Source organism: Ammodytes marinus (assembly GCF_949987685.1).
Source record: "Ammodytes marinus genome assembly, chromosome: 18".
NCBI classification, from domain to species: Eukaryota; Metazoa; Chordata; class Actinopteri; order Uranoscopiformes; family Ammodytidae; genus Ammodytes; species Ammodytes marinus.
In genome coordinates this window covers 12,965,240-12,975,189 of record NC_137222.1, presented here as the reverse complement: position 1 = coordinate 12,975,189, position 9,950 = coordinate 12,965,240, and the positions used below count along the sequence as shown (strand labels likewise).

General features: G+C 38.6%; 1 protein-coding gene across 1 annotated transcript; it reads left to right on the top strand.

Moving 5' to 3' along the window:
• Nucleotides 1–2,597: 2,597 nt before the first annotated feature.
• Nucleotides 2,598–8,425, top strand: drg1 (developmentally regulated GTP binding protein 1). Its single transcript, XM_080046440.1, has 9 exons — nucleotides 2,598–2,813; nucleotides 4,147–4,270; nucleotides 4,425–4,600; nucleotides 4,712–4,781; nucleotides 4,978–5,147; nucleotides 5,871–6,001; nucleotides 6,765–6,932; nucleotides 7,062–7,184; nucleotides 8,066–8,425. The coding sequence occupies exons 1-9, from the start codon at nucleotides 2,775–2,777 to the stop codon at nucleotides 8,163–8,165; spliced, it is 1,101 nt and encodes a 366-aa protein (XP_079902566.1). The 5' UTR covers nucleotides 2,598–2,774; the 3' UTR covers nucleotides 8,166–8,425.
• The last annotated feature ends 1,525 nt before the right edge of the window (nucleotides 8,426–9,950 follow it).

Genomic DNA, 9,950 nt, shown 5'->3' with positions numbered 1-9,950 from the left:
AGTCCAAGGGGAATGCCTCCACTGAAGACTTTTGCCATCATATGGCCGAGTTGCATTTATCGTAAAGCCTTATGGTTTCAATAAGTATTATCCACATTCTGATGACAGAATCCAAGACACTGGGAACAATGCATTTTAATGGATAACTTCATGCTGTTATTTGTTTTTTATTACCTCAAAAGATGTTGTTATCCTTGCTCTGGTGACATGACCACAAATAACGGCGCTTCCCTCAGTAAAAACTAAAAAGGCCTATCGATGGGGGTACGACGACATATCTACTCCGTCTCTATGCAGAGAAAGCCAGTTTTAGGTGGCATGGTTACCTTGTGTGAAACTATTGCACTAAAATAGTGCTTCTCACAGACTTTGTGCTTCCGCTGGCTTGATTCAGCCACTGTCTTCCTCAAAGCAAACTGAGAATCCACAGAGAAATTAGTCAGGGAGCATGTGACAGTGATATTGAGGAAAAGTGCTGTCTTGGATGGACTGGAGTGAACTGACACCAGGAGGCAGATGAAAATCGCTCCCACACACTGTCACTCAGAGATAACTTAAAAAGCTTGTAATGAGGAGGAAAAAAAGCATATATCTTTTTAGGTTAGAAACAGCATCAACTATAGCGGTTTTCTTTTGCAGAGTGCCCCTGTAGAATGACTATTTTTGGGGTCGACGTTGCAAATAATTTAATCCTCTAGTCAAAATGAATGCATCAAAATCTGTACTTGCACTTACTTTTTAATCAATGCACTTCAATGCTGACTGACGTATGATATAAAGATGCGTTGCTCATTAAAAGAAGAACATTTGAGATGTTTGGGCATGGGTTTATTGTTGTCAATTCTCGAGTTGTGGATAGTGTTGATGAATCACGTCCAAGCCCCTTTTCTGTTTTCAAAACAATTAAGCATTAACTAAGGCCTGCAAAGGTCTATGGAAAGTACCATAAGGTCACAAACTCAGTAATTACCCCTTGTCTTGCTGTGTCTCACCTCCTGTCCCTTCTTCCTGTGCTATTTATGCTTGCTGTCACATCAGCTGGGCAAAGACAAATGCTGAACAACAACTCGCAGACACCTTATCTACCTTTTAAAAAGAAAATGCCTATTTTTATATTTTGATGGGGACAAGCACACCTCCATACAACTGAACAATAAAGGATGTATAAAGTGACAGATTCAGCATATCTAGCATATGGTTAAGTACTTCTTGGACCGGAGTTAAGGTACATACATAAAGTCGTCTATCGGGTTCTTTCATGAACTTAATTATAGAATAATAGAAATTGCATTATTCTTCAGATCGCATTTATTTTTTACAGCAAATGTTTTAGATTAAACTGTCAGCTGAGCTGGAAGAGCAATACTGGTGAATCTATCTACGGTGGCTGGCATTTATTAGGTTTTTAGTTTAAGTTTCAATGTTTAAAGTCAAATTAGGATATTTTAATGTGACTGAAATATCCTCCTTGGCCTTACAGTCGAACTCCATATCAATTGTGTGAAAAGCCCTGACAGGGCCAACCCTTTATACAATAATATTCACTATATTTGTTAATGCAGCCTTATCAAGGTTTACAGAGCATAGCATGAGTCACGGGAGAACAAGTCAAATCAGCAGCCCACTCACTAATAAGTCAATCGGATGGTCAACAAAAGGACATATGTTCACTACACAAACTTCAGCAACATAGAAACCAATGAGAGATTATAATGTATGCGACTTAAACAATAAACAATTAAACAATAAAAATATACAATTTGACAAGCCTGCATCCTTTTCATTGTGTGAAATTTTGTATTAATTATAATAATGATAATAATAGCTTGGATTTATATAGCGCCTTTCATGAAACCCAAGGACGCTTAACAAAGACATAAAAATTATGGCACGTTGAAATGTGTGTTTGTGTGTGCCCTACAGGTAAGAAGAATACATCGACATCTGATCTAACTGTAAGTAAAGGTGCATAAGTATTAATGGCAAAAAAAAAATGCAAAAAAAAATGTTCCCTGTCACAGACATTATTTTGTTGTTACAGCTTGTCGGTGTGTGTTGCTTTAAAGAACTTTATATACAGTTAGGTATCAGTGTAGTTAGTATTTGTGGGCTATTAGTGTGGTGTAGTATTTCATTGATTCCCAGCCTAGGGGTCAGGCCCATCACAGAGATCACAATATAAATCTGGGGAGCTTGTGAGATGACTAATGGGATAGGAAAGTGTAAAAAATAAAGTTATTGGGCTTCAAACTGTTATTTAGGCTATAAGAAACCACTAGAAAAGCAAAAAAGGGCTGTGTCGCTTTGATGGAACTATTAGCAACTAAAATATCTGAAACCTGTGATGATGAGGGCCTCCAACACAAGGGACATGAGCCAAAAAGGTTTTGAGCCACAGGTTTATGCAGTAGGCTACATTTCAAAATACGTCACCACTTCCTAGATGTAGGAGGAACTACCAACTCTGATTATGTAGCCCACGTTTTTATATTTGGGTTAATAAATAATGTTCATGGACGTATTCAGGCTGCAGCTGGATACTATTGGCAGCTGGACTCTACTCTGATCGGGAGCAGTGCGCCACGTCAAATTATGTTCTCGCGAGAATTCCAGCGAAGGGGCGCACAGCGTAGCGGCACTTGCGTGGTGTAGCCTGTAGCCTAGCCTAGCTGGTGTGGCTTTTCTAAACAACCATCTAACTCTGCCAACTTCCATGTAAAAAGCTGTCCAACTTTTTTTTCTTCGCCAACGTTGACACCAGAACCTCCATCATCATGAGTATACTCGCCAAAATAGCAGAGATTGAGAGTGAGGTAAGGTTTATTAGAAGTCAGCCGGCTAACCCAATGAAACAGTCACGTTTTGGCTAACGCTAGCCAACGTTAACCCAGCTCCCACAGCTGGGCCTCGGATAACGTTTTACTATTCCTTGACACATTACAGCATGTATTTAAAACGTTTGCTGTAGCTTAATTTGCTATACGTGGTCATTCTACTTATAAACCTGTTATGAATTAAATGTTAGAATTTAGAGTCTTGCTATCTCACATGGGATAGCACTAGCAGCATGGACACTAGGTTCACTCTGGTTGGCTAGAAATAAAATAAACAGTCACAAGTTTGCTGTTGTGTTAAATATCCTCCAAAACCTAAACATTTATTAATATGTTATCGTATTATGCGTGTTGGGCAACAACGTCTGTGTTGACAGATTCTTCCTTGAAAATCAAAATGTATTTATTTTAGTAATTTGAAATGTTAGCAATAGAACTGCAGTGTTGGAACAACTCTGTTAGAAATGGAGATAAGTGGCTTACTGTTATAGTTTAGATTATTTCAATATTTCTTTATTGATCAAACAATTGTTAGCAATACCATTTTAAGTCTCATGCTCTCTCCAACAATGAAACATACAAAAAAAATACTTATTTTATAAGATATTATTGTAAGACTGCTGTTGTCCAAGTTCAGCAGTGTTACATCAGTCTTTAGTATTTAAGTAGATATTTGTCCAATGCAAATTGGAGAAGCTGCAGATCAACTCTGGAAAAACATTTTGCACAGAATGACGATTTTTTATTTTTTTTTACTCACCACCTATTACATTATGAAAGGATCTCTTAATTGCCAGTATGGAGAGCAGGAATGATTACATGCCCTTAACATTTGGGAACCTATTTATCTACCTATTGTTTTAAGACAGACTTTGAAATATTGTGAACCTATTCTTGGAAGTGTCCCCTAGAATTGGTGACTGGAATGAATACCAGCTGAGATCCTTGTTCCAGTTCTCAGTGTTATACAACATTGTATATTTGAGTCTTTAATGACATCTTTAAATGTTCAAATAACTGCATATGAGCGATAATAATTGTTATGGCAACTATAATGGTAGCTCATCACATATTTTATTGAGATAATATTAATGATGCTTTAGTATCTATCTGTGTTATTGTGCTGAATTTTTATTGCAAAAAATGAATGGGAAACACCCATGACAATCTGCTAGTGTGCAAGCGCCATAGTTTTTCTCTGGTTATTCTTCTTTTATTTCTACCTGACTGCACTCACTGGTTCCTAAAAAAACTATTGTGTGAAGAACAAGCACAAAAACTAATGCTGTGTGTTTGTTTGTGTTATCTGTAGATGGCCAGGACGCAGAGGAACAAGGCCACATCTAACCACTTGGGTCTGCTCAAGGCACGTGTTGCCAAACTGAGGAGGGAACTCATCACACCAAAGGGAGGCAGTGGTGGTGCAGCAGGAGAAGGTAAGATCAGGATTTTTACAAAGTACAGGTTCTATTCTCTCCTGGGCTTCATTACAAACATGCTTTGTAACACCTTTTCTGTCATGTAAAGCATTGGAGTGGATATTTTGGGTCATTCATGTGTCTGATTCTTTCCTTTTATTTTGTGTTTTAGGTTTTGATGTTGCAAAAACTGGTGATGCTCGTATTGGCTTCGTTGGTTTTCCTTCAGTGGGAAAGTCCACGCTGCTCAGTAACCTTGCAGGTGTGTACTCCGAGGTCGCTGCCTACGAGTTCACTACTCTCACCACAGTACCTGGAGTCATCCGCTACAAAGGTGCCAAGATTCAGGTACAATAATTTTTTGCTATTCTTAAAAATAAATGAAAATGTGTTTTTCAGTTTGTTATGGTGGTTGGTTTGATAGGCGCTTATTTTACTAACTTGTGCATTCCTCCTCAGCTCCTTGATCTCCCTGGAATCATTGAGGGAGCCAAAGATGGCAAGGGCAGAGGCAGACAGGTCATTGCAGGTAAAAAAAAAAAGAATTATGTTTAGAGCCCATGATTATTTTGTTTTTTACCACTCTCAGAGCAGACAAATGAACGAGCTTGCCCTAACCAAGTTTTGATATCCCATTGGCTTACAACTAATACTTTAGCAAACACTGTATGCTGCAAGATTTTTTTCTTTAACCAATATCTGCTTCTCCATCTTCACTGTTTTAGTGGCTCGAACTTGCAACCTGATCCTGATAGTGCTGGATGTGTTGAAGCCTCTTGGTCACAAGAAGTTGATAGAACACGAGCTGGAGGGTTTCGGCATTCGACTAAACAAGCAACCACCCAACATTGGCTACAAGAGGAAGGACAAAGGAGGCATCAACTTCACAGCCACTGTATGTCTCACAGGGAATGACAGCCGTTTAAATACAGGAAATGCAAACTTCTCACAAGTGTCCGCCCTTAATGAGTCGCTGAATGATTTTTTTTAAATGTGTGACAGTTTAAAAAAAAATTGTTATCGGTTGTTATTATAGTGATTATTATAACGCGCTCCAACACTATGAACTGTCAATTAAAGGATTTCACTTTATACTGCCATTCTTCTTGTACTCAGGATTTTAGTTGTCAGGGATATCTGCAGTTGATTGTCATTTCGTTTTGATGATAGTAATTTTTCTGGCAGCTTGTTTTTAGTTTAAGCTAACACGTTAAAGCCTTTTTAAAACCAGTATGTGTATAAAGAAGTTTTCTCATAATTAGGACTCATGGATTGTGATAGCAGGGGGTGAAATGCTGCCCGCTCAGGTGGACATGCATAATATTACACTAAATAAGTTACTCCTTCACATTAATTCTTCAATCCTGCAAAATATTAGCATTTATTTAGTTTTGGGTAAATCCCATAAAATCATTGATTTTTATTAGTAAGTGATAATTTATAATATACTGTACTTCTTTACATAAATGATCCGTTAATGCAACTGTTTTATATGTAAAAAGTGTTTCCGTTGTCATTGTCTCTTTGGCTTGTGCATGATTGACATCATGCCTGTCCCCCCTCTCTCTCTCTCATTCTCTCTCTCTTCCCCTCCCCCTCCGCCCCCTACTCTCTCTAGTGTGCACAGAGTGAGCTGGATGGTGACACTGTTAAAAGTATCCTGGCAGAGTACAAGATCCACAATGCCGACATCACTCTGCGTGGCGATTGTACTGCCGATGACCTCATCGATATGGTGGAGGGAAATCGGTAAGCTGCTGAGGTGCCAGAATGGGCCTGCCTTAGTCATTTGCAGTAGGAGTGGCCTGTTGAAATCTTCACTCACATTTCCATTCCCACCACACCAATGCAGATACATTTCAAAATGCTTTTCATGTGTCATACAGGGCTCCAACCAGACTTGCTTTTCTGACCACTTACTATTTTTTTCATATAGAGTATGTGTGTAAATCATGAAAGACATTTTAGCAATGTCATACCTTTATTTCTCTTACTTAACAGCCTATGGCATTACCATTCGTCAATGTTATTTAATGTAAAAACTCAAGAAATGCATTCTAGGAGATTGATAATGTGGTCTGGGGCATGTGAAATGGGTCTCACGCTCCACTTTGTCATATGTCGGACAAGGATCTCACTTGGCAGGACTGTCTTTCAGTATTTTTCATTGCCATGCACCAGAGGTTGCAGCAGCATAACATCTCTGCATCTGTAGAGAAACGAAGCATTCACGGGGTCTCTCCTGCATAAATGCTGTTTGTGCCTTCTAAAGGAAAGGACCTGAATGAAAAGAGAGAGCATAATGCATACTAATATTACAATGCAATACATATAACCCTGTCAAAAATAACCAAAATATACCACTTCACACAGTTAAAGCTTGTAAGCATTAAGATGTTATTGTAAATGAAAACCGAAAAGACATTGGTGTGAATACTAAATACATCCATGTTTGCTGATTTATGTAGCAATTTCATGGACAGCAGCCACTTACAGTGTCTTTCCCTAACAGAGTCTACATCCCGTGCATTTACGTGCTCAACAAAATCGATCAGATCTCCATCGAGGAGCTGGACATCATCTACAAGGTTCCCCACTGTGTTCCCATCTCAGCCCACCACCACTGGAACTTTGACGACCTGTTGGAGAGGATGTGGGATTACTTAAAGCTTGTTCGCATGTAAGAGATTTTTTTTATACAGTCACCTATGATTAGCGTGAAAGGGCAGTTTGGAGGAATTAAATGGTGCATAATAATGAGTCAATGTGAAATCTGAATTTGACTGAGATTGTGTGTGTCAATTTGCAGCTACACTAAACCCAAAGGCCAACTTCCTGATTACACATCTCCTGTTGTGCTGCCTGACGAACATACTGCAGTCGAGGATTTCTGCTTGAAGATTCACAAAAGCCTCCTCAAAGAATTGAAGTAGTGAGTACAGTGAACTAGTTTGAAATCTTATCATTTTCTTCTGTGCCTTCTCTCCATGCTTTTCTTGTTCTATTTTATTTCTTAATGCAAATCAGTGACATTAGGATATGTCTTATAAAGAAAATGCCTGTTACCCACAGACATTCGAGAAATCAAATCATTGTTTAACGTGTTAAAAGGAGGAATGTTTAGTTATGATCATGCTGGCTTTACTATTTTTATAAATATATATAACTAGTATTATTGGTTCTTCACTTAGACAAGACTATTGTCAATTTAAAATGTTTCTGCTTCGGCTGGAATTGTGAATTTCTTTTCACTTGTATGTAGATCTCACTCGCACTCAAGTTCATTTATTAACAGTTTCTTTAAGGGTGACATGGCTTCTTTACCAAAAGGCAACGATAGATCACTTACACCAGAATGACAAGTGGTCATCAAATGGTTTAAAACAATGCTGTCGCTTTAATCACAGCCATCGCCTTCTTTACGGCAGGATACGCCAGATAAGCATTAATTTGAGTGTTTGAATTAGGATCTGAGATGATGTGTTGCACCACCATCTCCAAATGAGATCGTCAATCAGTCGATATGTTAGTGCTGCCGAGCATTACCTATCCTCCAGGGAATAAATGGGTCAAACGGTGACATGCGATTAGAAAGCCTTTGTAACTAAAGGATGCCATTTTACATTGTAGGTTACTTTAGCTTGAATGATGATAGTATAGATTGAAATCTGTATACATTTTCTGGTGAAATTTGAGGAGTGGATTGGAGCAATTTTGAGAAAATCTTGTGATTCTGAGTGTGGTGTAAAATTTAAATTGTGCATCCTGTTCACTGGCTTTATGTACAATCCTTTTGTTTCTGTTCTCTTTCAGTGCGCTGGTATGGGGAGCATCTGTGAAACACAACCCTCAAAAGGTTGGCAAGGACCATGTCATGGAGGATGAAGATGTAATCCAGCTGGTGAAAAAGTAAAGGGAGTCTTCACTGCATGGCCTGTGTTATCACAAAGTGTTCTGTGCCGTTACCCAGTAAATCACCAAACGTATCTATTAGAGCGTCTGCGTAACGTGGCTCACAGGTTTCTTGCTATAATTAAAACAGCTAAATGAATTGAATGTAAGTGTCACCTTCAAAAGAACCTACCATACTTAACACCATGAATAGTTCATATTGAATATCGGTTAAGGCTTTCATTGAATTATAAAAGATCTGTACGTTCAGAATAAAGAACATTAAAGAATCTTGCTGTTTGTATTCTTGTGCAACATTTTAATTTTCTTTTTCTTTATCCAGCTTTATTTCCTCCCTCCACATGAATGTTAGCTTGTGTGTATCAAGTGTAGCATTCACTTATTTTTCACTTGTTTAATGTGCTACATGTGGTTTGGTCACAGAAATGTTGCATCATTGAATCTTATGCTCCATCACAGTTACACAGTGGTCTTCCTTAGAAACACACCAGCACTAAGTAAAAGCTTTAACTGCGGCCACTTCAGAAAGAAAAGTCAGAGGAGAGGGGAAAAAAAGTCTCATTTGAAAGCCCTGTCCAGCTAAGTGATTTATGTGACATTGATGATGAAGGCAGTTATTCAGGCTGGTGGCCCACCCCCTCTCTCTGCTAGGGACGGCCACTCAGGTTAATCAGTTCATTCACTCAGACGCAGTCTGGGGACATCATACCCCAGCTGTTCGTAACTAACAAGACTCCACTGAGCAAAATAAAGAGCATTTCATCAGAGCCATGAGCACTTCTTTGGAAGCTTGCATTATCTGATGTCGATATGTTGCGGCCATTTTGTTTCTGAGCACCTGATGCTAAGCAGTGATTGCAGTGGATGGCGCCAGCGTGTGCACAAGCATATAGATAGACTATGGTATGATCTAGACAGACTGGAAATTTGAAGCATAAAAACTACATTTCATAGATGCTAAATAACGCTGCATACAATTCAGTTTAGCCTTCCTAAAGGTATGAGTCTGTTTCATAGCATACAAAAGCCTAATATAAGGTACTGGCATTTAAAATTCAAGCTTTGGTCATGTTACCCGACCCTTACATTTTTGATAGACAAAGATACTCAAAAGATACACAAATGTTGAATGAAAAACAGCAGTTTCAACAATATGTATCAATGACCAAAAAGAATAATAAAGCATACAGTGTGCAATAGAAAAGTAAAACGTTCACTATTTGTTCCCCAATGTAATAAATCTACTTTCAAGGAGAAAGAAACAAAAAATTATCTTTTCCGCTCATACACAACATTTAATTGTTACAAGTGCTATTGTTAATTATTGGTGTCTGACCGAACAACGTTAGTCTTAGATGTTTAACAAGGATTTAGATATGTAGATTCAAATTAAATGGACATATACAATGCTTATGTGCAACACTTACTACAACACTATAATGGTCAAAGAGCATGCAATTTAGTTTATTTGATGATTATAGACTATGGTTCTGAAAGAATAGCTACTTTTTAGGAATAGCTGCAGTGGTTGGGGGTATAGGCTCGTGCCTCCCCGTCCCGCAGCAGAAGGATCAACCCTCCTCAGACACCAGCTCGCCCCCAGCCCCACCCTCCTTTACCCTGTAAATTATAGCAGCACTTTAGCTAATGAAAGAGTTGAAGACCGGCCACTAATAAAAGCCATTAAGTGAATAAAGCACTTCCCCCTCTAACAAAATTAAAGAATCTACCCATTTGGAGAGGGAGGACTCTGTATTAATATTTATGAAATGCGGAACCCAGTGGC

What these genes read in the sequence shown, in the direction of transcription:
- drg1 (XM_080046440.1), top strand. Translation starts at nt 2,775, where the DNA reads ATGAGTATACTCGCCAAAATAGCAGAGATTGAGAGTGAG. An exon ending in TGGTGGTGCAGCAGGAGAAG is followed by an intron (nt 4,271 to 4,424) that starts GTAAGATCAGGA and finishes TTTGTGTTTTAG; the next exon opens with GTTTTGATGTTGCAAAAACT. An exon ending in GATATGGTGGAGGGAAATCG is followed by an intron (nt 6,002 to 6,764) that starts GTAAGCTGCTGA and finishes TTTCCCTAACAG; the next exon opens with AGTCTACATCCCGTGCATTT.